A 27,554-nucleotide genomic window follows, 5' to 3' on the forward strand; every position below is an offset into this window, starting at 1 on the left:
CGCTTACTGGTGCTACAGCAACAGCAGTGTCCTGCCCACCTCCGCCCATATCGCGACGGGTTTTCCCCTGTTTTGTTAGGCAGTTCCTAGCAGCTTCTACAGACATCCTCCACCAAGTATGGTGGCTTTGATTCTCCAGCTGCCCATACCTGTGATATTGCATTGCCCAAAGTGTCTGGTTCTTTGTTTCATTCAGAAACAATACAGATATAACTCCAAATGTAATACACTCTTCTTGCAAAGAGGTTTATGGTTTATCAAACAACAACACCCTACCCTGCTGAAACAGTTCCCAAGCTGCTTGGCCGACTGACGGAAGTAAACTGTGCTTTGCTGCCAGGTATACTGCAACATGGAGTCACAAGGCGGCGGGTGGACAGTCATCCAGCACCGAGAAAACGGCGCCACAGACTTCCACCGCCCATGGCAGGAGTACAAGATGGTGAGGAGGTGCCCGTTATCTGTGGCCTGGGCCGCCCAGGGGTGGGAGCAAATTGTCCTGGGCCTACACGGAAGAGGGCTCCACAATGGGCCTAATTTTTGTCGGTAATGAATAAGGGAACCCCACGTGGCATTCTGCCCCAGGCCTCCAGCCCAAGTCGCTTGGAAACTTCGCGGCGTTCCTGTCTGTGGCCATGCACTGTTAACGACAGGCATGGCCATCCCGCTGCGTGTTACTAGCGAGCTTCGACTATGTGAAGTACGCTTCAAGTGTCCTCCGGTGGCAGCGGCTGCAAATCTGCAGACCTGTATGTATGGATGTTTTGCACCGTACATAGCCAAACATTGTTTAGACTGTAAACTCAGACAATCAGCAGATGCAAGAAGTGGCTGTATACTCGGCCTAATACCACGGTGGTACTGAGGTAGTGGTGGGAATTCCACATCTTGCAGGGGGTGCCCCTCTCCATAAGAAATATGTTCCAAATGTATTGCAGCATGCATCACAGTAAAATATTAATTCATGCCAACTATGAATGAATTGATCTCTAATAAATACACATTTCAGTAGGGGTCACGACTGGAGACTGCACCACGGTGAGAAGCGTAGAATGGACATTGGTAGCCTGACCCATTTCTCCCTGGCCTCATTTAATGTCAGTAAGGGCAATATAATGACAAAATATGCATTATTACACTGTTAGCAAACAAAATATGTACAAATTATAGCAGTTAAAGTACACATGAGGTAATAACTTAATAATGGTTACATGTAGGCACTTAAGAGGCACGAGAGTGGGCAAGGTAAAATATTGTTTACGTCTGCGAGCAATGACTGGGCCATCTGCATGTATTAGGCTGTGAGCATTTTAAGTTCAATTATATACCGTGCACTTTGCGATAATACAATTGTTGCCTCATGCCGTTACGCCCAAAGCAAAAGGACCTGTGATGAAGCCAAATATACTTGTCTCGGTGAACGGGTCATGATACATATACAACGGTAATGTAAGGTCACAGCACACAGTGTAAAGTCACAATATAACTATGACCAAATGCCAAAAACTCTATCACCTTGAATGCTCCCGATTTCGTAAGCAAGGTTGAGCATGGTTAATGAAGTGGTTAGGAGACTGAGTAGACATGGTAGGCTTTGGCCAAAAGGTCACCAGGAGATAGCAGTAGAGCAATAGATTCTTGAATATATCCCCTGTGGTGACTAGAGTATTGCCTTTGTATTCCGGGTACACCGGTGTCCTCCTAAACACATTCATTGAATTGGTCAAACGTCTCAGTGTAGCCAGAACATTAATTTCCATGGCTAAAACAAGGGTAATTTCAACAATTAATTGTTTTATCCATTTGTCAATCCACTGCTGGAACAAAACTTCTCAATTCCTGATCGAACACAGCTGATGACGGGAACGAGGCTAATTTGGAAACCGCCCGTTACCAGTGTTACCCATGGACATGGATAGATTCCAGCACAGAAGACAAATTACTTTCCCACTGCTCTCGATATTTTTTGAAAATTCTCATCTTCTATACATGTATAGGACTAGGCCACAACCTGTCCACCGTGAACTCGTCGCGTGAATTGAGCAATAACAGAGTACAGAGCCTCCGAAGTGATAAGATGCAACCTAAAGCCACCTGCTCCAAGCATCTGGGAAGTGGAAAGCCAAACAAATGTACCCGCATGCCAGACGCGCTTTTGATGTGATTTACATTTCATTTCTTTCTCTTTATTCATGTCCACTTGAAGTCAAAGTGTCTTGCTTCGCAAACGGGCATGGGAGCATTGTTCATCTCTGTTGGTGGCCCTGAGCCAAGAGTGAAAATTCCACATTCCTATGATGGAAGTCAGTTCCTCCAGAGGGTGACCACTGTTGACACAACATGAGTGCTCATTCTATCAACTCTGGAGGAATGAAGGGCTGAGCGAGTCCCCAAACTTGGTTGGATCTCGGAGCCTTCTGAATGAATCGGGTGGTCTAACCACAACGCCATATGCCTGGGAATGTTGGCATTGCTCAAAGGGAAATGGTCATGTGCCATTCGAACCACCAGTGACCTCAGTAGGAACACGGTGTGACCTGCAGTAATTCCGAGGACACCGAATCTCCGGGAAACTAACTTGAGGCAGCCCGTCATGTACAATGAAAGTTAATTGAATCTGAAAAGCATCGAGCTTCCCGATTAATGAATGAAAATCCATACGGTTTTCAGTCAAGAAAGATTAATCACACAGTTTGTGAACAAATTAAACTAGTACTTTTTTTCCCTTACAAAAATGACACAGCAAAAATAAAGCAAGCTGACAACAGAGTAAATTAAACAATGGATGATGAAAATCCACCATTGTTTTTCACAAACATTTTTTACTGATCACGTACATTCCCGTGAAATGTGTTCCATGTGCAATGCACAAGCAATTGGGCTCCGTTCCACAGTACAAAAACATACACTCTGTACCTCCACTGTGACAAACGTTCTGGACAGGTTGATAAAACAGCACACAATGTAAACCAGAAACACATATCTGCTAATTGTCCCACTTTCATGTGTCCCTTATTTATGCCTCCCCAGGACTTTTTCATTATAATCACGAAAATATACAGCAATTTGTCAGCTATCAGTTCCGTCATTTATTAAGAACTTATGTGTAAACCCCATCAGAACGAGCTCTCGGAGGGATCGGTGGAAGTTTGTTTGTCTCACCCCTGTCCGGTTGACGGGAGGGGAAGAAACGCTGGGAGAAAGGGAAAGGGGGGCACATTATGTGGGATCAGCAGAGAGGTGTCCTGGTATGTGCAGCGGCCATGATTGTTTCCACACAGGCTCACATTTGTTATGCTGGGCTACGATAACCTCGCACTAACAATCCATTACATCGGGCTTAATGGACTGCAGATATTACGTGAACGTCAAGACAGCTGAGTAAAATAGCGTCGTCTCCAAGGTAGCCTAGATTTGACAATGATAATCTGCATTCAATTTTACAGCAGAAAACTAGTGCCACTTTTTGCCAGTGAATTTCAATATATGATGGGAGTTGTTTTTAGACAAAAATAGCTTTTTGTGAAGCAAGTTTGATCACCAGTATTCCACAAGCCAAGCCAGGAACCACTGATGGTGAGCGGTGTGTGAGAGCCCAACTGAAGGGCTCCTTAATTTTACACGAGTAGAGGAGATAAAACATTTGCAGATGTTGGAATTAATTGAAATATTTGGGCTGGCAGTGCGTTTTAAACAGAGCCATAGCATAAGGTATGGAGGAAATAACGTCCAATAATAAACAGCAATGGATGAAAAAATATTCATTTAAAATACGATGCACGCAACAAAATAATTATCACGCGCTTACCGGGGTACCGACACGTTGTGGATACGAGGTTCCTCGCTGCAACACTCTGGCAGGACAGCCAGCGCCAGCGAGAACGCTCTTGGCCAGAGGCCGATCAGTGGAAACTGCTCTGGTTTTCTGGGGCCCAGTTCATCTTTCTTCCGCAAGACTTACAAGCGTTTAAGCAGGTGCTGCATAATAGCTGTTTGCACAAGTGTTTAGTGGCCTCTCGCGCTGTCGCAGCATGCAGCCTGACCCCTGGAGCACGCCTGGGTCGGTGCATTCACCTCCCCCAGAGGGCGCTTTCCGAGCTATACTTTTTCAGGGTCGCCTTGCCAGTTCCCTCCACGTGCGCAACAGAGTAAAGACGTTGCGGTTTTACTTTTTGCGTCTGGCGCGCAGGGCTTTGGTGACGTGGCGGCAGAGCACTGGATGGGGAACCAGCATGTGTACTACCTGTCGCACCAGCAGCACTTTGTGCTGAGGGTGGAGCTGCGCGACTGGGAGGGCAACGTCGCCTTCTCGCAGTATGAGCGCTTCTACATCAGCAGCGAGAAGCTCAACTACAGGTCGGTCAAAGGCGTCCAGGAGATTGCCGCTCAAGTGAGCATTGAGCCGTGGGTGCTCAACTCACGTTTACAGTCCCCCTGAGCCAGTGGTGGGAATTCGTCATTTATGTGGCGTGGGCCAGAGCAGCGAGAAGCTGATGGACAGGTTGGTGCAGGAGGACTAGCGTAAACAATCGCTGCAATTATAAACCACTCACATGTGGAACACCATCACGTACCGAACAAATATGAAAGAATAAGTGAAGAAGGTCTGTACGAGTCTGCCAGCTCATACGAACATGGGCCAACTTCTCAGTTGCCTTGCACCAATGAAAAACCCACGTGTGTGTGTACGAAAGGGAAATACTCCATCCCATTCAGACGGAACAGGTGGAGTCCACATTTTTGCTGTGACGTTTCCTCCTGGCGAGCCTGGGTATGACACCTTGACCCCCACGGGAAGGGAGTTTCATAACATTTGTACGATCCACCAACCCTCGCTGCCTCTACAGTGCGGGATCACAAGCATGCATAGCCACTACCACCACCACCTGGCTAAATAACCAACGATCCACGTTGAGTCAACTGGTGAAACCATTCGAAGCAGAGTCTGTACTAGGCGGGACTGACAGTTTTGAGATGCAAGATTAATCAGACAGAACGCTACACATCGCTCTGTTCTTTTGCAACGTAAACTCGTACTTTCAAGACCGGAACAAAATAAACTTCCATTCTGCTATTCAAATAGTCGATGAAAAGTTTTAAATATTTCATGTAACCTCTGTTTATTCAACACTCAGCCTAATATAAATATTAAGGCTAAATATTAAGAACACCTTTCACAGGACCGTCGAAAGTAGGATAAGCGTTTGAAAATGAATTAACACGTGACGAGCGTTAGATTATTTTCCATTTCTCGGCAGCTGGACTCGGAACGTGAACCGCATGACAGCACTTCGTTTTAGATCACATTACACCCCATACACGAGCGCACAGGCCATGCAAGTACACACCGTGTGGACGCTGCTGCCGCGGTCTCATGCTTGGCACACTGAACTTTGTAATCCGGAGAACGCCCAATGGACCTCCCGGCGCAGCAGTTGAAACAGCGGGCAAGTTGCCCGCATCTCCGATTAGCACGGTAAGCTACGTGCGATGTGAAAGAAGTTCAACATACATATATACACACAAACGTTCCTGAAATGCCCTCCTACCTCGGTGCACGCGGCAGTATAAATAGGTCGCTCACAGCGAGGTTGATGGGCAGGTCGAGTGTGGTGGGGCAAAATGTGAGTGCTCCTACCTTTTCCAGGATGACTGCCAGCATGGAAGAGGATGCAAAATGCCCTCTGGAGGGCTCTCTGGAACTCCCTCTGGCAGGGGCCCCTTCCGCCAGTAGTGGTGTGAGCAGGCAGTTGCAGGGCTCCACCTTCACCTTTTTACCTTTTACATAGTCTGTACATATACTGTACATATACTGTACCGTATATGGTAAATACATGTTAAGAAATGATAGATTAGTTACGTAAAAAAACTATAGCCATTGCAGCTAACGATGAATACAAAAAAAGAATGGTAATTTAAAGATTTGAAGAACACGTGCCGGAAGAATTCGGCGAGGCCTCTACCATTCAAGAGCGCGCGCGCTTGACCCAATGCCCCGAGGAGCAGCTGTGATGTCCCCATGGCCACTAAGAAAACACCGCTGTGGCGGTGTCAGCTCCCATGCCGAGCAGCCCCCGTCCCTAATCACCGCCGCCCAGCGCAGGCGCAGACGCCGCCACAGCCACCGGTGATTTCTGCACAGCTGGGATTCGGCGCGGTTTTATAAATCTGAAAGAATCTCAAATACGAAATGTAAGCTTAGCCAGGCACCTTCAAACCGAGCAAGCCTGCCAATCAAAGACAACTGCCAAAGTCAAACGTATCTGAAGAACGCCTATGTATATATTTGGAGTTTGCATGTCTCTCTCTCCCCGTGGTCGCTTGAATTCTTTTCTCTAGGTCTTTCGATTTTTCGTTTAGACTATTTTGCATGTTTTGCTGCAAAAATGTCCAAATGATAAGCCACTTCGTTGGGCTATTAGTTGTGGCCAGGTAGCTTTTGAAAAATAATACCTCAGTGGGCTTGTCTGGTAGGATGGGGATGATTTCGTTTAATTTGTATGTGTTTGGGTGATTTGTTTACATTTATTATACGTTGCACTCCTATCGTTGTTTTGCATTGTTTTTTTGTTGTTGTTGTTGTTGTTACGTTCTTACCCGCCCCTACTGGACATTTGTGAAAAAGAGCTTGATAGCTAATCGGATTCCTCCAATATGAATAAATATTCTGATTCTGAAATATGTATGCATGCGTACGTGTTCAATTGGCCACATGCTGAGATTGTTTTTAGCTGGTGGCTAGATTTCCGTTCTCTTTATATACATATATGCACACTCTGTTGAGACCTATATGTTGCTGTGAGAATGTTTGCATGAGGCTGTTTTGTCTGATAATTATCATTCACTATCAATGTGTACAATTTGAACTCCTGCTATAACGATGGTTGGTTTCTGTCTGTGTCGCTGATCTCTGGGTATTTTTACAACCTACTCATTGATGTTGAGGCGTTATGGTCAGGGAATGTTGACCAGGAGGAAGGTAATGATAACAATGGGTGTTAAATGTGGGGGGGGGGGGGGGGGATGCAATGCATCAGAATGCTGTGCGAGTCTTTTTAGAAGATACAAATTTTTCCCAAAAGCCCCCAATAACAAACACGCTTCATATTAAAATATAGCTTACAGGTTTAATTATATCAATTCGATTCCTAACATAATTAAAAGTCAAAATTCCTGAGTGGTTCTTATTTCTGTTGGAGAAACCATTCATGGCAATTCAACATTGCATTGAGGAAAAATATTTAAGAACAAATTTCTACATCATGAGGCCTCCTTTGCCAGTACCAAAATATAATAATAGGGTTTTCCCCCTTTTTTCTGGCGACAAAACTGAAACCTTTTGCAAGGAATCATGTTTACATTAACCACAATACTTGCAATCAGAATGCAAATAAAAAAACAACACTGCTAATTTATGGATTGTCCTTGAAACTGATTGGTCCACACCAGACAGCTTTCCTTAGAGCCTAGTCTCATACAGTGTTCGACCAGATGACGCCAAAAGGCACACAGTTCAAAGACAACGCACTATCAGAGTAATGAGGGCTCGGGGTAAGCCTCTACATCATGAGGCCCCCTTTTCCAGTACCAAAATATACTAATAGGGTTTTTCCCCTTTTTTCTGTCGCCAGAAAAAAGTGGAAAGGAGGCCTCATGATGTAGATGCTTACCCCGAGCCCTCATTACTCCGATAGTACGTTGTTTTGAACTGTGTGCCTTTTGGCATCATCTGGTCGAACACCGTATGAGACTAGGCTCTAAGGAAAGCTGTGTCTGGTGTGGACCAATCAGTTTCAAGGACAATGCATAAATGATCAGTGTTGTTTTTTGTTTGCATTCTGACTGCAAGTATTGTGGTTAATGTAAATATGATACCTCGCAAAAGGTTTCAGTTTTGTCGCCAGAAAAAACTGGAAAAATCCTATTAACAAATTTCTAATTTGAAATGTTAAAGAATAATTAAAGATAGCTGCATGGCAGAAAATAGAGATTCATCAGAGGTGCAGTTAAAATACCCTTCAACTTAACACCTTCAAAGCAAAAGGGTTTTAACTTTTACATGTTCCTAATTTTCCATATTTATGTAAACCATTAGAAGGATATGATTTAAACAGCACGTGTATATAATTATGTTTAACAGGTATTCTTACAAAATACCCGTAGGCATTTATATTCTGCTTATGCATGTGTCACATAATCCTTTTTTGGCTACAGCGATGCTTTTGCAGTCATTAATACTTGAGTAATTGTGTGATTGTTTTAGAGAACGTTTCAAGGTCTGGCATTGCATGAGAGCAATCTGGCTCCAGTTCAAGCTGTTACTTGTGTCAAAGTTGAGGTGTCTGTTTCCCAGGCATGACACAACCTCTGCCTTTCGGAGCAAAGAAACTTCCATAAAACCGAACGCGGTGCTACGCAAGCTGCCATTTGACAGGCAACCACAGTGACAACACTACAAGTGCGGCTGTTGTGATGAAATGCCTGTAACGAGGTTGTATTACTTAAAAGAAAAGAGGGTAATTGTCCTCAGCTGTCCCACAACAAAGTAGTCGAGACGTGAACTATCAATTACCCTGGCCCCGTCATGGGAAGTAAGGCGCAAAACCGGCCAGTGTGGGCAAACACCGTTACCCAATCTCCTGCACTGGCACTGTGATAGCAGCGTGACTGCACTTGGGTTTTTGTAACCAAAACTTCAAATTATCTGCTTCCACATAAGTTTATCAGGTAACTATTGCAACTGAGATTATCCTGGTCTCTTGGGTTCTCACCTGGTTAAATAAAATAAACTTATTTTAAAAGGCTGCCTTAAGCCGTGTCATTGTTTTCACGATTGCCAGAACAAATTTTCAGTAATATGTCTTGATATTTCCTGGAGTAATGCGTGTTAAGATATATCTTAAGATAACTGTTTAGTTTAGATGTTATATAGCCAACCAGATGTTTTGTAAAGTAACACAATTGTTAAGAAACAAAAGAATGTCTATAATGATGACTCTGAACTAAACACACACAGAGCACACAGTCTAACCAGCACACGCCAATACAAAGAACATTCTGGATCTAACCAACACCGGTAGCCCCAATTGAGCAAGTGAAGAGAGGCCCGTTGTTTACAGAGCTACGCCACGGCACGTTCTCTTTGACTGTGATTCAGGATCTACGTTAAAGGCTACACGGGCACAGCCGGCAAGTACAGCAGCTTTGCGCAGTCCGGCATAGACTTCAGCACCAAAGACATGGACAACGACAACTGCGCTTGCAAGTGTGCGCAGATGGCAACAGGAGGTGAGATGCTCCAAGTACAGCCAACATCCAAACGTAGATTTCCCAGCTTGGACCGCTGCATTGAACACCTCTTATTATTCTTCTTCTTCTTCTTCTCCTCTTCTCAAGATTTCACCACACACTACTCACTGCGGACATGTTGAGGGTTCGATGCCTGCGGTAGTAGTGCGTGGCGAAAGCTCGAGAGAGTAAATCCTCAACGAGTGGCCCGAACCAGAGCCACAAGCGGCTACGATAACTCACGCATGCTAAATTTCACCCAGCAGCACCCGATGGCGCAGCTCACCGACAGGAAACGCGAGTGCCTCACAGTGTTCTTCTTTGGTTCTTTCGGTAAAGTCACGTAGAATGAGAATAAAATAATAAATTGATAAAATAAAATAACACAATAATATTCTCACGACGTTTCGGCCACAACACAAGCGGCCTTCATCAGGTGAAGGGACGAGACTGTCTGGTAGGACAGCGCTGGAGTGAAAGAGCCACGTTCAGATCACGGCCTTTAAGCTGTGTGAGAGGAAACAAAGCGCCTTGACAAAGGAATTAGCATATAATTTAGCATTGAAATGGCTGAGTGATTAGCTTGTGACTGGTCACAGAAATAGCTATGTTAAAAGTTAAAGCATACACATCCGCAGAGGCACCCCTTGACAAACACACTCACAGTGCCCACCCTAACCAGTACCTCACTCAGTGGTTCGGCGCGTGAGGCTAAAAGCAACTGCGGTAAAGAATGTTCCTTGCTTTTCATCCCTCCAGTCACGCTAATGCTATCAACCACATCTATAACACCAAGCCACGATTAAAAAAGAACACACTGCTCACCGCAATGAGAACATCCTCCTGGCTATACGCGGTGGCGGCACGTGGCTGCAGTTTTGTGGGACACTTCCCTGCAGGATCCCCGGTTTAAGGTAACTCATGCGGGAGGAGAAATGGAATAGTTGCTATGTCACATCAAAGCGTTCATTAAAGCAGACCGTAAGTGTGTTACAATTTTTTCCCTCTCATTAGCAACATTCAATGAATCGATCTGAATGATTCCTTGGATCTTTTCGGTAAAGTCACCTAGATAGGTTCAAAGAAAATAACAAAAAAGTACGTTTCGATCGCAACGCCTATTTATAAATAGGTTGCCTTTAGAAGCTAACCCCCCTTTCCTGATGACAACCGCTTGTGTTGTGATCGAAACGTCGTAGTTTTTTGTTATTTTCTTTGAACCTATCTACGTGACTTTTCCCGAAAGACCCAAAGAATATGAATCCCTGCAGTCACGAAAGCTTTAAGTCAAGATTCGATCTGAATGAATCATCTGAAATTGGAAAAACTGACGCAGCGTTTTTGGCCCCATCAAGATTGAGCCACCAACTGGATTGAAGATTACTCCCCAGCTAAAAAACAAAGCACTTAGTCAAGGGGCACATTCTCTGTTCTTGTGCACGATTCTCCCTCCAGCGCAATACGGGAAAACCCGATGTAACTCGAGCAAAGTCGTATCCCCTGAAAACAAATTCACGTACGAGGATTAATGAAAGAAGAAGTCAAATTAATATAATTTGGTGATCACGCGCAGAGCAATGCGACACAACCACGGCCAGCTCCCAGGTGTCCAGTGGCCGGACCCAGCCCCCAACCCTCCCCTGTCCGTTGCTCGCAGTGCAGCAGCAGACAACAGTCAGACCCCACCCTCTCAACCCCAGCAGTTACACGTGTGCAGTTGGACAGACACAGAGACAAATACACGGAGACACTCAGAGACACATACACAGACCTGAAAACACGCAGACACATGCATTTTATATTACGTGGGTAAGTAGCCTATAACATGGGCGTTATTCATGTCCCCCAAAGCTCGCTTTATAGCGGCCTTTTTGCAATGACTTCCAACAACCAAGTGGTAACCATCAGGTGGTAGTCATTTTATTGACCCTAGAGGGATGATGGCCTTAGGCGACCCTGATGTATTTACACATGCACACTATATGTACATACGGAAGACGCACAAACTTACAGATACACAGAGATGTCATTGACGTGATTTGTATATGCACCCTATACAGTGTAACAAATACATGCATCATCACGTTCGCCTCATTTGCGCGGAGTCTCAACCCTGCATGTGGCAATATCCTCCAGGCTGGTGGTTTGATGCATGTGGCCCCTCCAACCTCAACGGCATGTACTACACGGCCGGGCAGAACACCGGCAAGTTCAACGGCATCAAGTGGCATTACTGGAAGGGCTCGAGCTACTCTCTGCGATCCACCACCATGATGATCCGACCGGTGGACTTTGGAGTGTGACGTCCGCCTAATGGACCCGATGAGACGCATTCCCTTCTGCTGGAACGCGGTGGCTGGGACGGAAGCCAGAGACGGACTTCCGTACGGCGTCACCGCTCACGTTGGGAATGCCGAGAGCCACGAACTGCAAACCAAAACCTTCCACACCTCCCCCACATCCCCGCAGCATATGGCTCCGTGCCACTGAGGATTCTCAATAAGGTGAAGGTGAAGCTGACGACAAAACGACTCACCTGGTGCTGTGCCGTGCAAAATACACATTCATGTTTTGCGAACGCTTTGTTTCTGTACAGACCGCTGTTGTAATTACGTATTTTGCACCGCGTTATTACTCGAATAGTAAATGTCGCATACCCTCCTATTGTTATAATTTTATGTTTTAAATTAGTTTTGCCAAAATTTATATTGTAACTATGAGTAGGTATATGGGGTACGAGGCATCGATGCCACACAAGAGGAAAAAAAACTACTTCAGTGACATGTTCATTGCTGATTTGAAGCTTTCGTAACTGCGGGAATCCATACTCCTTGGTTCTTTTGGTAAAGTCACGTAGATAGAAAATTAATAGATCAAGACGTTTCGATCGCAACACAAGCAACCGTCATTAGGTGAGACAAACACAGCAGGAGAACTGCTGACACAGCAGGAGAACTGCAGAACTGCAGCTGACGCAGCAGTTCTCCTGCTGTGTTTGTCTCACCTGAGAACTGCTGTGTTTGTCTCACCTGATGATGGTTGCTTGTGTTGCGATCGAAACGTCGTGATCTATTAATTTTCTATCTATGTGACTTTACCGAAAGAACCAAAGAGTATGTTCATTGCTATTCGTTTCCTTTACACGTTTTAACTTCCTTGTAGAGTAAAGTGTTGTTGACCAGCATCTAAGACTGACTCTGCGAGACAGCACGTTTCACTTCCCCCATCGCACAGCCATACCTCTGATGTCCAAGTGACTACAGTCACAGTTTGTATGAATATTCTCATACTGAACTATATATTTAAACATTGTTGAGAAAACTCTGAAAGTAATATTCATATCTCTTTATGAGCAAAACGATAAGGGAGTTACTGCAACAGAAAAATATAGCAAGAGCCAACAATCAGACACGAAGAGATATATGACACGCAATATATTTTGAGAAAAAAAAATCAAGATCCTTTGTGGGTTTCTGACTTCAAAGTGAAAACATTGAGATCACTCCGCTGCACACTTAATGGACATTTTAACATGGTGTTGTCGGAATGCATTTAGCTATTAATTTTGCTAAACGGTAGTCTCATTATTTTATTGTTTTAAAAAGCAATTAAAACTCTCACCACATGTACGTTGTTGTTGCTAAACTTTGTTGAATTGTTGAATACTCCACAATGTGTTTTTATGATCGAAAAAAATGTTTAACTTTTTGTAAAATATGACAATAAAATAAAGCAGGGCCAATTTTGTAGCTTGTGCAGACCGGTGTATGCTCTCTTAAATACATATTCCTTTCAATACTTATTTACCTAGGAATCAGAATAATTATTTCGACTGGAGGAATCTGATGAGCTATGAAGCTCTTTTTCACAGATGTGCAGGAGGTGCTGTGTAGGTAACCTACACCAAATCCAAAGACTCTTTTTTTCAGTGTCCTCAATTGGGATGTTTGGCCAACACCAGTTACAGGGTTGTATGCCTTTAGCTATGGGAGGAATCCAGAGAAGCCAGAGGAAACCATGCGACACAGGTGGAGAACATACAAACTCCAGACAGAAAGGCGTCCGAATCAACAAAAAAACCCAGGTTCTTCTTGCAATGAGGTATGAGTGTTACCACTGCACCATCCTGCTATCCAAATACAGTGTCACTTACCTGCGCAAGTTTAAACAATTCCTACAAAATGACTTTAAACCGTACCGAATAAGAAAGGGCTCTTGGCCTTGAGTTGTGCATGCAGATCCTGTTGTTATTCACGACCCCTTGAGGGTATTTCATAAATCATGCGGGGTATTACAATACACCTGAGCATTATATAACTACTCAAGATGGCAAAAGGGACTTTGAGCCAGTAAGGGAGTGTTCTCCTTCCTGTCCACTCGCATAAAACGTCAAGGTCCAGTCGCCCCTGGCCCCGTCTGTAAAATACTTCTTCGATAAACTCTCGCATCTTCCTTCATAATAAAGGTTTTTGGGTTAGATCGGGTTTATTTATAAATGTGTCGTAACCCTCCACCACCCGACACGGGTAAATGTGGATTCACTCTTCAACACACCGGTGGGCTAAAGTAGTGAATTATTTGTCTTTTGTCAACGTGACACTTTTTTTGCTGATTGGCCGTGTCGGGTGGTGGAGGGTTACGACACATTTATAAATAAACGCGATCTAACCCAAAAACCTTTATTATGAATAATATTGGTCGCGAAAGCCTACGTGTTAAACTCTCGCATCTTCCCTTCACCGATATTTGCGTGGACATCACACAGCTGTAGGCCGCAATGATTTACCCATTTCCTCTTTCACTGTAAAAGTAAGAAATTGGCATCTGATAACATTCCAGTTATTACCAGTTGCTCAGCTCGGGTTCAGAGATTTGCAAGCAACACATTCTCATGAATAACCCTGTCATAACATGAAAACGCGTGTCACTTACTTGAGCAGCAGGGAACGTGTCGGTCATCTCATAAGGCTCCTCCTCAAGCCAATGTCCACACTCCGCTGACTCCAACACCTGGCGCAGACCACAGCAGTGAAGAGAAGCTGTCAAGACTGTGCAACACAAGTTCAGAAATGGTCATTCACAAGCACAACTTAAACATAAACTTCACCACCTAGTCAAGTCATGTGGTCTCATCAAACAATGTACAGGAGGTTAACCGCTCAGGCAATGGCCATTTTCAGAGTTGTAAAAGGAGAGTTTGGTTTATTTTGGCAGAGGTAAAACTCCGAGATAATTTGACTGACAGATAGTTTTGCACTTTAGAGTGTGGTGCCTCGATAATAATAGAATAGTTGAAGTTAACATACGAACAGTTTTAATGGACATATGAATGGTTAATGTGAACTCTATACTCTGCAAGAGCATTTACTGAAACACAGCCTGATTTACATTGAATGTTATAAGGCAATGTCAGTGCTGAAAATGGTGAGTATTTATTACGTGATCCTGACTTGACAGGCCATGCAAAGTTTATTTTCTAAAGGTTGAGCAAATTACAAAACGCACAATAAAACAACTTGAGGTATACATCATGAGGTCATGATATTAATATCACAATCGTGTTTGTCTTGGACCACGACAACAAAGTTAAAGTTACAGTTGTATCATCTTGACTCAACATGTCAACACTTATGATCTTCAATGTGCTGCCATTTCTCAATGCAAACACAGCTGCAGTTATCGAACTTGATCAAAAGATTAGGTGAGGCAGGCCACGCAGGACACACAAGACAGAAACACTGCCAACTATGCAGTGGGAAGCTGAGCTGGGAACACAGGCTGGAGGACTAAGTGAGAAATCCAGGCCCCAAGCCAAGGATTCAGGCCTAAGATAAAGGCTCGCGGGCAGACGAATTAAAACACGGCGATGCGATCCTCGCGATCGCAGCAGGAAGGGGCCATGGATCCCGTGGCTCCGGACATTACGAAGGCCGCCTCACCCAAGCAAGCGAGAGCAGCCAGCAGCCACGCACGATGCCGAGCAGCACATTGAGCGTGCGGCGCGGTGATCCCAGCACCACATGCGTGGTGCTCTCCTGCACGTCCTCGCTGAGCTCGAAGCCACCCAGCTTCCTCACCACACGGTGCACCCTGCTCTGCTCCCTGCGCGCACAGCCATGCCACGACAGATCAGACACTCGACTCACAAAGAGAGTTGCCACCTGGTCTGGTTTTCCCAGGAAGTCGTAGTTTTGAGGCAGCTGTTGCCCTGGGAAATCTCTTAAGTCTTCCCAGGAAGTTAAAAGTCTCTGTTTTTGTCAGTTGCGTAATAATAAACATACTCCACTCACTCAAGACAAAGCATGGACATGTAGTTCTCCTCTATTCCTGTATTGTAAGATATTCTTATTGCCATGTCGCAGTTTTTGTAGCTCAGTTGGCAAACCCACTCAGAATGTTAACTTTTAAGGACATTTCTTGACTGTTTTTAAACTCGTTTTTTAAAGTATTAAATCATCCAGCATTTCAATAGTTGCACCACTTTATAATGATGATTGCAAAAATACACTCACTCAGTGTGCAGGCTTGTCAACACCAACGATTGCCTTTGCTGAATGAAAAGACAAAAAAATTAATAAGGAAATGAAAAAAAGTCGACATTTAATTGAAGTGACTTGCTGTGTACAACATAAATATTAAACAACTTTCATCTAAACTGGAGTCGCCATAGATACACGAGTCGGGAAGTTGGTGATATATATATTTTTACACGTAAAATCAGGGCAAAATCAAGCAAACGACCCGTAGTTTAATCTTGCATAAGATATTTTACATCATCAGGAAAAGGTAACATTTGATCCGTAAATTATTTCCCTGAGGTAACCGTGCGGTATTTGTGGCTGTGCGGTCCGCACTCGACGCTGTGTTGCGCTGGCCGTGTGCCTTCTCCCAGACACGGCGCTCTTCTTCTGAGGCGGCTGCCTCCTCAGGGCAAGCGACCGTGGAAGATTCTGCAAAAATACCACACACAGGAAACAAGACAAAATGTTCATCCAAAGCAAACGGATATAATAATTATTGTTTTTAAAAACAGCCACTCGAACACGTTTGCAGAGTCAATAAAACATTGAAAATAAGCAGACTTAAATTTGCATGTTAGATCTGTAAAATAAAAAAAAAATCAAGCCATGTAAGTACGAAGCCCTACTTAAAGCACAGATTGTGTCCGTTCAAAATATCTTTATTGAGCCGTTAACTTGAGTATTCAAGGAATATAATGCAATTTAAATGCATAAAGCATCCATTCATTACATTACCAATTAAATATTTATTTTTATAATGGAAAAAGCGCAATTGATCATAAAGAGGTTTTCGAGCGCTGTACAGTGTAACAAAACAACTTTCAATAAATGTCACAGACACGTGCGTAAGCAACACAAGGTTTGATATATATTAGAAATGAGGCAAAATAACAGTACCTTCTTCAAAATGGTCAACACACGTCATTGACACTGCCTTCTCATAACAAAACAAATGACCACATTTCTCCAAATTGAGTGAAGATAACTTGTGAAATAATAGTTTTAATTTATTTCTAAAAGAGAGAATCTCAAGGTCAGGCAGTGTTCTAAATATGAGGACAAAGGAGTGAACCAACTTGAACTCCACAGTGGTTTTGATCATCGCGTGGCTGACAGAGAGACAAGGGGTTTGAGGACCTCAAACTTCTGACAGGATTACTGTGGGGCTGCAGTTTCTCAGTCAAATAGTGAGGAGGAAGCTGTGAATAAAACAGTAATTTATACTGTGCACGGAGCTCAACTGGAAGCCAATGGAGGATTCGGTGCAGTTCGGAAAATCTGGGTCCCGATGGGATCGGCGGTCAAGGATCGCGCTGAGGCATTCTGAATGCCCGGTGGCAGTCGGACTGGACATCGCGACACTCCCAATGATTACCATCGTGGAGGCGAGACGTTACCGGGGCACTCAGAACAGGAGCACAATCTCCACCACAGAGAAATGGTTAGACCGTTTTGATGGTCCATAGGTGCAACAGACAGGTTTTTACTGCTTGTTTTATCCAGGGATAAAAATACAGGGCATTATCTAACACCAAGCCCAGACTTGTAGTTCTATTGACGAGTAGAGGAGAAGTTTGATCAACAGTTAAAAACGATTTCATACGCCTCAGGTCACCAAGTCTATACTCCAGCCCAACCAGCAGGTGTTCTATTTTATGTGGGTTCAGTTTCAACCAATTGCCAGACATTCAGCTGCTCATCCCGAATTTCAAGGTAAAGCTGAGTATCATCTGTGTACTGGTGAAAAGTTGTCCCAGTGGCTTAATAGAAATGTTAAATAGCAGGGGAGATAATACAGAACCTGCGGGACTCTGTTGGCAACTGGCCAGGCTGAAGAGGAATTGGGACCCATTGGTATTTTTTGGGAGCAATCAGAAAGAAACGCCCTCATCCAGTCGAGTGCAGTCCCACAGATTCCCATGGTTTGTGAGAGTTTAGATGACCACATAAAAGCATGGCATTTCACACTCTGCAAAGGCTAGGCATAATACTTCGTGATGTGATGTCAGTTTGTGTGGATATGGTTGATGGTAGAAACACCTTACCTAAACCCTGCTTGCTCATGTGGTTGTCTGGCCTCTACATGTTCTATTTAACTTCAAGACACCTCTTGGAGAGAGACAGCTGTAACAGTAACCAGGGTACGTATACCAAGAGCATGTTACTGAAGGCAGACTGGCTGCAGCATGAAATATAAAGGGTGACAGCAGGCTGCAGTGCTGTTGTAGAGGAGACTAACGCCTGAGTAACAGCCAACGGAGAGACGAGCACCCGAGAGGGCATCCGCCGTGGAGATGGAGCAATGACGACAACTCGTGCGCACGAAGCCATCATCCAGCAGCAGACCGATCATGGGTGGTGATGATGATGGTATTGATGATGAAATAATGCATAGGAGCAGTATTATCCTTTGAGTCAGCCCAGCACCCTGCATTTGATATCTAAGCTAAGTCATATCAGTGGCCTTCGACTGTACATGCAGCTTACATTCACCACATCCCCAAGATTGCTCATGACTCTTGAATTACTGTCTTAACAAGAGTTTCTACACTTCTCGAAAGTCGTGAAATATTGGATACAATTGACGCTAAAAAAAGTTTCTACGGAAGTATAACTGACATTGTAGATTGTGAGAAACGAAATCAGTTGACCAGTACTATTAATAAAGAACCATTTTACACGGCAACAGTACGATCACCTTCTACGTTCACAGTTTGTTTTCAAGCAACTAAAAAAAGAAAAACTTCAAGTGTGCCAGGGAAATAACTTGCAAGGCTTTATATTACACTGTGCTCAATACGTATATTGTAATCAATAATTAAAGCAAGAGGATGTTTTCTGCTTGCCTATTATAATTTGTACATTTTCCTTTTAGGCCAGTGTCATTTGAGTAACGTGTTGGGTTTTGCATTCACTAAACGAGCTTTTGGCATTGCCTTTTAACAGCGCCGCTGTTCACGGTTGCCTGCGTTCAGTTCAGCAACACGATGGCCACATTTCTCAGCATGTTGTCTCCTTGACGAAGCCCTCTCGCAGCTGTATTTTCTATTATTGAACTATCCGGAATTTTTCCATTCGTATTTACATGTCGATCCGGAGCTTGCAAAGTATTCAACAGGTCTGTGCCAATCAAACTCAAGTGAAGCTCTGACTGAACGTGTAGGAATGGGAAATAAAGTATTACAACTCGCCTTAGCGCTAACATTAGATTGTAATAGTACAATGTTTTTTTTTAAGAAAATGCTACTCTTTAACTTTTATAACAAAAAAGGTTTAACGCTATTTACCTTAGTTTTGTGTTGTGTAACTATGAATTTGTAAACTATGAAAGCGTGCACTCTGTGAACTCGCACTAAAGATCGCACAATCCTTAGCAGCGTTAGTGTTTGATATTCTGTCCTTACTCACACCGCAGATCGTCAAGGCAATGCTTGCAAACCCACAGAAGTGATGAAATCACCTCCTAAACGCACGCATAATAAGCGTCCTTAACGACCAACGTTGTTCCGATGTTCACCATTACTCAGGGCTCCCACATATATGTTTTTACTCAAAATTGAATCCAAGCTTAACACAAAAAAAGAAGCGACAATTCCCCTGCTGTGTAAACATTTTTCTTTGTGTTGGCAAGTGCTACGCAATTCCTTCAAGTCGCTCCCCTCATAAAACTAAATAACGTGTAGTGTACACAGCTGGCTCTCAGGCTTCCTCCACCATGCACAACATACATGTCCTGCTTGCAAACCGAAAAATCAACTCGCTCACAAATATCGTGTTGGTTTTTTTCCCTCGTGGAAGAGTATACCTTAATTTAATGTCACTATACAAATACGTCCTTTATATACTCATGTTTTAAACAATAACAGAAAACAAAGGTACATTTATGGATACAGTTATATTTTGGGAAATGTCTTTCAGGCAGTTGGAATTATATGCACTTCAGAATTAGCAGCTCCTGCAATGCAATAATCCAGCCAGCACATCAAAAGGAGCCGATTTAATCGCTCCATCTCGTTGGAGCTCCTCCTCTTGGACACGTTCCATTCCATCAATATTCATTGTCCCTTTCCACGATGTAACCTGCCCAAGCCCATTTACTTTTACTAACAGTTTCAATGATGACATTAACCGTCATATACTCCACGTGTACCGCCGTATTAAAACCATAACTACACATATGGTAGATGTGTTATATTTTGAATTCAAGGCGACTGCCTTTGTGTCTCCGTGTATGTGTCTTGTCTCTCTCTCAAATGTCACACTTAACTTAAGTTTGTGTCTCTGTGTTGTCTCGCCCTGTGTTTCTGCCTTTGTGTCTACGTGTATGTGTCTTGTCTCTCTCCGCAGTCCCTGTGGGCATGCTAATCTGTATCTCCCCCCCCCCCCCGCTCTGCCCCACGTTCCCTTGGTACATGCTGATTTTGTGCCCTTCCCCACGCTGCGGCGACATGTGTGTGGTGTGCCTCCACTTGCTCCAAGTCAGTCCCTGCTAATTTGTATCCCTTTATCTCTCAGTCTCTGCCCCCCCCCCTCTCCCTCTATTTAAGGCTTCGGCACAGAGACAGTTTCACTGTGTCCCATATGTGTGTCTCTATCTGTATGTCTCTGTGCTAACTCTCTCTGCTTAGATGTCTATATATGTCTGCGATCTGTACTCTATCACTCTCTTAAATTTAGCAATCCTTAGAGGAACGTAATCAGCCAGGTAGAGTGTTGACTGTTGTTGGCCTGCTATCTACGCTGTATTGTATTATATTCCTCTCTGTGTCTCTGCTTCTTCTCTCTCTAGTTTTATGTCTGTTTTTTGTGTCTCCGTATATAGGTTCTTATCTCTCTCTCAAATTTTCACACTTAACCTATAATTTAGTAATCTTTGAAATAACGTAATAAACCAGACCATGCGTTAATTGTGTTTTGACCGACCCTCTGTGTTGCATTATATTGTTTCCAAATTTTACTAAATCGTGTTCGATTTGATGTGCTTCTCCATCTCTACATGCTTCTCCACCCCTACATGCTAAGGCTTCGGCACAGAGACCCTATCTCTCTGTGCTCCATACGTGTATCTCTCTTTGTGTCTGTGTTAACTCCCTCTACTTAGGTGTCTGTATATATATCTGCGGTTCTGTTTCCTCTCTCTCTTAAATTTAGCTCTTCTGTGCCTGATGATGATTGCTTGCGTTGCAATCGCAACGTCGTATGCTATTATGTAATTTTATTATTATTATTTCGTATTTCTACGTGACTTTACCGAAAAAACCAAAGAGGAAAGAAAAGGTTATCATCATATTGTCTGCGTTGTAGCTCTGTTGGAGCATGAGCAAATCTAAGTGGTAAAATTGTTTTCAAACCTTATAGAAGATGTGTCCAAAGAGTGAATTCTGAGTAAAATGTATCTTAGGATTTATATTCAAAAAACATTTAACTTTATGGAGCAATAAAACATCTTTAATGTAAACTTCAAACAATTTTAAAACACAAGTTTATTGGATCATTAAAAACTCTTCAATAAAATACTGTATACTAAAATACAAATAACATGCATCAAAACACCTGTTCTGGCTAATTTGTATGTTTTTACATTTTATCCAAAATATCTGTGAAGTAATTTTTGTAAAGTTTGTCAATGAATGGGCGTACATTACGTAGGCAACGCATGTATGCCTCCGGCGATGCAATGCTCTCGTTACGATGCTGGGTCGCAATTATAATTGTCATGTTTGTATCATCTCATTTATATTCTTGGGTCTTTCGGTAAAGTCACGTAGATAGGTTTAAAGAAAATAACCAAAAAACTACGACGTTTCGATCGCAACACAAGCGCTCGTCATCATTCTTCCCGATGACGAGCGCTTGTGTTGTTATTTTCTTTGAACCTATCTAAGTGACTTTACCGAAAGACCCAAGAATATAAATTCCTGCAGTCACGAAAGTTTTAAGTCAAGATCATCTAATTTATATTGTCATTTCATTTGTCTCAATTTTGTTATTTACTCCAATATCCTACATATAACAGCATATTACTGGGACATAAATTGAATAAATAATAAATTATCGCACAAACATGATTCACTCCTTGTACCATGAGTATAATAATTTATAATGAATTAAACATTGGATGCCTGTGTTACATCTGGGCCCATCCTTTTTTTGCACACGTCTTCATCACTCTTTCTAACACATCTGATGGATTAGACAGACGAGCAATGTCCGAGGCCATTCCGCAGTAGCCGAGCACAAAGTGCATCAATAGCTAAAGGCGCTTGGCTACACAAACAGCCATTTTGGTTAATACCTTCACCAAGGCCACAAAAAACACAAACTAACTTAATAGTTAGGATTTTTAATACAACATGCGATTAGAATATCCTATATGCAGATTATGTTAGTGAAGGTGTTACACAAGGCAGTTTGCCATGCAGGAGTACAACAATAAAGGCCAATGATTACACGTGCTCCATGTGACATTTCTCTAGGAATGTTGAGGTTCATATTGCCGGTACATTTCTTGAAGTTCGCAAAGCTACAGCCGATGACTTCTGACAACCAGGTGGAAAGTGGTGCGACTCATTCAATCATAATCTTCTCCCTACAAAAGGAGTTTGAAGACAATTAGAAAGGGAGCTGTGCATTTTGTCTTACTAGATTAATAATGAACTAAAGTTAATTCAAAATAACAAGTATTTGCAGCTCACATTTCCAATCTTGCTTTGGTAGAAACCTGTCATTTTCTATTACTCATGTCAGCATACCTCTAACCAATAGGGCTCATTACAAATATATATAGATTCTATCACATGAAAGCATATCCATGTTTTATTTTATGCTGCCAAAGAAAGTAAACCTTGACTGGTATAGCAATGCAACCACATTCTAGATGTGTTGGATATTTGCATGCCTGGGTGTTAAACCTGACCCAATAAGTCTAGAGTACGCATGAGAAAATCTAACTTCACAGCCTTTATATTCTTGGTTCTTTCGGTAAAGAACCAAGAATATGAATCCCTGCAGTCACGAAAGCTTTAAATCAAAATTTCACAGCCTTTGTTGGAAAAAGATAAAATTACAATGGTAATTTACAGCCATTCTCAATTTACATATACTTTCCCGGCAGCACAGATGTTAAACATGTTCTAGAAATGTGTTTTTGTCATTTACCAACCTGCTTTCCATCATTCTTTGGCTTTTCAGATTCTTTCATTGTCACCATGAGTTTCAGCCTCCCAGACCTTCTGGGACCTTTCTGGGCCCTCTCTGCACCACTCGATGGCTTTTCTGCAATAAAAGAACAATTTCCACATTTGTTACCCTGCAAAATGGTTTGCAACTAAACAAGATTATAATGTCATTGCTATTTAAACAAGGCATTTTAAAAGTTAGTGATGCATCGCTTCAATGACCATCGCCAGCAATCAACATCGGTTTCTAGCCCTGAGTTATTGGGAGAAATTCCACATTGCTTTGGTGATAACAAGTTTCTATACATAGAAGAACACTGGTTTGAAACAAAGTAACCCACAATTATTGATATACGAAAAAACAGATTCCACAATTTACGCATTGGGTGGTCACGTAGGACTGGTGCGCACACATCGAAAAATGTCAAGTATTACGATTTCGAGATTAACACTAATTATTATCTCATTTGTGTTTGTATCTAATGTTCTATGCAGGCGACCCACGGTGGCTCACTGTGCCAAGTGGTCAATGTTGAGTCACTCGGGTGTTCCCTACATTTGTATCTCAATGTATAAACTCTTACTGGACATGCAGAGAATACACATGCAAGTGTATATGATGCTCTTTGTGTAATGCATTGTATAACCACTGCAAACTTTCCATACAGAGGTTCTCAGTATAGTGACCCATGATAAACGATGAGCTTAGTCACACCCATATTTTATAGATATGGTCCACAACATATGCCAGTAAACATTTAACTGTTACCAATGGATATTAACAGATGTTCAATGAACATCTTGTAAAAAATTACAGTATATCACTGGCTTATCAGTGCTTGTCTGAAGTTTGCAAAATATTATAAATCATTATGCAATTCACTGATGTATGTGAAGTGACTGCCCATTTTACTTCAGTAAACATTAAGCAGGCATGCCTAAAGGCCTCACCACTCAGTTTGCAAACAGAAGTCATTAACAACTATTTGCCGAAATGTATATAAAAATTTACAGATATAAGTTGTAACTGTAATAAAGCTTGTATGGATTATAAGCAATTCAACATATTATCCTAGCAACATTGTATGTGTAGTCTCTTGAAAATAGAAGCACAAAAAAGCATTGTTTTAATGTTTGCCTCTCTTAACATTGTTTTTAAGTTCATAAAAAGAGGCTCGTATTAATATGTACAAATCATTAATATACTTAATAATGGATGCTTAACATCTGCTAAAACAATGAAGAGTGGCACGAGGCAGTGTTTTATATTACAAATGTGCTATTTTGCTTTAGCAAAGTGTAAATGCTTCATACCTTGGTGCCTTGAGACAACGGGATCTTCCTTCTGCACAGAAACTTGTCGGGATCCCACAATGTCTGGAAAACTGGGAATATTTGTGTTTATTGTTGGACTTTCCTTTCCCGACTCGGAATTCTGTGCCAGACGGTCATTGCCGGATGCATCATATCCACACAAGTCTGAAACCGTGCTGTCTGTATCGGTATCTTTTTTCTCCTGTTCAACAGGTGGCCTTGGACTCTCCCGTCGTACCACATGGGTTGTGTAGGTCACTTCAGCTAAGTATCCTTCCTGTTTCACAGAATAAAGCCTAAACTTCTTAACACCTTTGTTATTTGTGATACTATGAGTGGCAGTCGTTTTACCAACAATATCAGGCCCACGCGTTTTTTTTGATTGGGGCTTCATTTGAGGCTCTTCGTCAATTCTCTGTTGCTGTGGATTACTGGAAGTTCTAGTTGGGCCATCTAATGAAACGAGTCTACCTCCTGTGATTTTAGATCCATCTTGGCTCTCTCGTCGACTATTTGTATTAGTTTTTGGTGTGCCAAACAAGGCAGAGACCCTTTTAATAACGTCTTGATTCCTTGGCGCTAGCTCTTGAACATTTTCTGGCAAGAAGTAATCGTCGAATGGTGAGATACAGTCTAAAATTATGCCAGAACTTGGAGATTCTGGAACTTGCTGTGACTTTTGCTTCTTCCTCGACCTTGCGGACTCTGGTGTCCTGGTATACTCAACGTGTGTCCTCTTCCTACTTGTTTCAAACACTGCAGAAGTTGCTGCAGATTGTTCAGAATGAAAACCCATTCCGCAAGCTGAATTAGAATGAACTATTGGTGCCAGATCACCTTCTACCATATCTTCTTCATGTGCAGCAATATTTTCTCGAATAAGACGAGTAGCCTTGTATCTCTCAGAAGTGGCTGTTTCCATACGCACTTCACCGGTAACCGGGATGTCATCAGAAGAGTTATGTCCACCACAGGTATTTTTGTCCTGGGAATTGGAACTTGTCTTGCTAACAGTGTCTGTCAGTGACCCTATATTGGTGGAGGAGCTCTGCATCTCCATATCAGTACATAAAGGCACTGGGAGAACATCAGCGAGATCAAAGGAACTGAGTTCTGAAGAATTTCTACAATTCCCTGTCGAAGTTTGATGCTGGCAAACCTCTCCCCTGTTTTGATCAGACGTGACAATATTCTCCAAGCGTTTTCTTCTCGATTTTTGAGGATGTCTATGACTGCTATTTGATTCAGTAGCATTTGAGCTTCCAAGAGGTGACACGTTTGGTGTCTCTTGCACTACGGCGTGCGAGAAGGAAGAATCCTTTTCGGAGACGGAACGCTGTTTTGATTTCATGCGACTGTTATCCAGGGAGACATCAGAGTCCGCTACAAAACTGTGACAAGGGCTCGGTGTTGACAATTCCTCCTCTCCTGGTTCAGACTCTTCTCCTGAGCGAAGAACAAAACTCCCCTTTAGGATGATTGCATCGACATGTAATTGACGATCACGATGATTGGTTTCATTACTACATTCTGTTTAGTTTTATAACATTTCACCAAATGAAGATAAACATTTACGTGCACTAGTTATGCAAAAAAAATGTATTTGAAAGTACATGCTAAATAAAGATATAGTTGTGTATTTAATTCGGTAAAAACACATTGAGATACATCTCTTTTTTTTAAACTAGGAAACATATTTTAAGCATGACTTAATATGTTACTGTACAGTAATAGGTTTTACCCTTTTAACTGGCACAAAAACTGACACCTTTATTCAAGGCATCATGTTTGCAATAACCACAACACAAGCAGTCAAAATCCAAACAAAAGAGACAACTCTGATAATAATATGCACTGTCCTTGAATTTGATTGGTCCACACCCGAGACAGCTTTTCTTAGAGCCTAGGCTCCACTGGTGTTGGACCAGATGACGCCAAAAGGCGTACAACTCAAAAACAGCGCACTATCAGAGTATTGAGGGCTCGGGGTGAGCATTTACATTATGAGACCTCCTTTGCCAGTAACAAGATATAGTAATAGGTTTTACCCTTTTAACTAGCACAAAAACTGACACCTTTATTCAAGGCATCATGTTTGCAATAACCACAACACATGCACTGTCCTTGAATTTGATTGGTCCACACCTGAGACAGCTTTTCTTAGAGCCTAGTCTCCACTGGTGTTGGACCAGAAGACGCCAAAAGGCGTACAACTCAAAAACAGCGCACTATCAGAGTATTGAGGGCTCGGGGTGAACATTTACATTATGAGACCTCCTTTGCCAGTAACAAGATATAGTAATAGGTTTTACCATTTTAACTGGCACAAAAACTGACACCTTTATTCAAGGCATCATGTAAATGCTCACCCCGAGCCCCCAATAATGTTCTGGTCCAACACCAGTGGAGACTAGGCTCTAAGAAAAGCTGTCTCGGGTGTGGACCAATCAAATTCAAGGACAGTGCATATTATTATCAGAGTTGTCTCTTTTGTTTGCATTTTGACTGCTTGTGTTGTGGTTATTGCAAACATGATTCCTTGAATAAAGGTGTCAGTTTTTGTGCCAGTTAAAAGGGTAAAACCTATTACTATATCTTGTTACTGGCAAAGGAGGTGTCATAATGCTACTGTACCTTAGGTTTGCCATTTAAACAGATAGGCAATCGAAACATAAGTTTGTATTCAACAATCATAACCATATTTTGATTAAATTTCGATTTAAAGCTTTCGTGACTGCAAGGATTCATCTTCTTTGGTTCTTTCAGTAAAGTCACGTAGAATGAGAATAAAATAATAAAATAAAATAAGACAATAAAATTCTCATGACATTTCGGCCACAACACAAGTAGCCTTCTTCAGGTGAAAGAACAGAACTGTCGGGACGACAGAGCTTGAATGAACGCTGTTAAGATTCGTAGCGTCTTTGAAGCTCGGTGAGAGGCGTAGAGAGCCTTGACAAAAGAGTTTACCTATCAAAGCAGGAGAATTTAGCATTGAAATAGCTGAGGGATTAGCTTGTGACAGAAATAGCTGTGTTAAAGTCAAAGTTTACATATCAATAGATATAAGAAATAAAATAAAATTACATAATAGCATACGACTTTACCAAAAATACCAAAGAGTAATTCCTGCAGTCACGAAAGCTCCAAATCAAGTTGAACCACCTCTACGGGGAGGTATGGAGTATGTTTCTTTGTGTTGACTCTGTTTGTGTCTCCGTGTATGTGTCGTGTCTCTCTCTCAAATGTCACA

General features: G+C 42.5%; 2 protein-coding genes across 10 annotated transcripts in view; one reads left to right on the top strand and one right to left on the bottom strand.

Moving 5' to 3' along the window:
- LOC116950948 (angiopoietin-2-like) overlaps nt 1–13,046 on the top strand; it is a 52,676-nt gene extending 39,630 nt beyond the window's left edge. For all 5 annotated transcript variants that reach the window (XM_076072005.1, XM_076071999.1, XM_032969194.2 and 2 more), the window contains 4 exons: nt 341–442; nt 4,190–4,356; nt 9,158–9,288; nt 11,425–13,046. In XM_076072005.1, coding sequence (XP_075928120.1) covers nt 341–442; nt 4,190–4,356; nt 9,158–9,288; nt 11,425–11,591 — 567 coding nt within the window. In that variant the 3' untranslated portion in view covers nt 11,592–13,046. The remainder of the gene's footprint in view (nt 1–340; nt 443–4,189; nt 4,357–9,157; nt 9,289–11,424) is intronic.
- Nucleotides 1–27,554, bottom strand: part of MCPH1 (microcephalin 1) — a 121,254-nt gene that overhangs the window by 79,521 nt on the left and 14,179 nt on the right. For all 5 annotated transcript variants that reach the window (XM_032969126.2, XM_076071978.1, XM_076071970.1 and 2 more), the window contains exons 10-15: nt 24,302–25,747; nt 22,972–23,084; nt 16,143–16,238; nt 15,801–15,838; nt 15,228–15,390; nt 14,221–14,298 (exon numbers count right to left, since the gene is read on the bottom strand). In XM_032969126.2, coding sequence (XP_032825017.1) covers nt 14,221–14,298; nt 15,228–15,390; nt 15,801–15,838; nt 16,143–16,238; nt 22,972–23,084; nt 24,302–25,747 — 1,934 coding nt within the window. The remainder of the gene's footprint in view (nt 1–14,220; nt 14,299–15,227; nt 15,391–15,800; nt 15,839–16,142; nt 16,239–22,971; nt 23,085–24,301; nt 25,748–27,554) is intronic.

This window comes from Petromyzon marinus, chromosome 3 (assembly GCF_048934315.1).
Source record: "Petromyzon marinus isolate PM22_M1 ecotype Great Lakes invasive population chromosome 3, UKy_Petmar_22M1.pri1.0, whole genome shotgun sequence".
In the NCBI taxonomy this organism is placed as follows: Eukaryota; Metazoa; Chordata; class Hyperoartia; order Petromyzontiformes; family Petromyzontidae; genus Petromyzon; species Petromyzon marinus.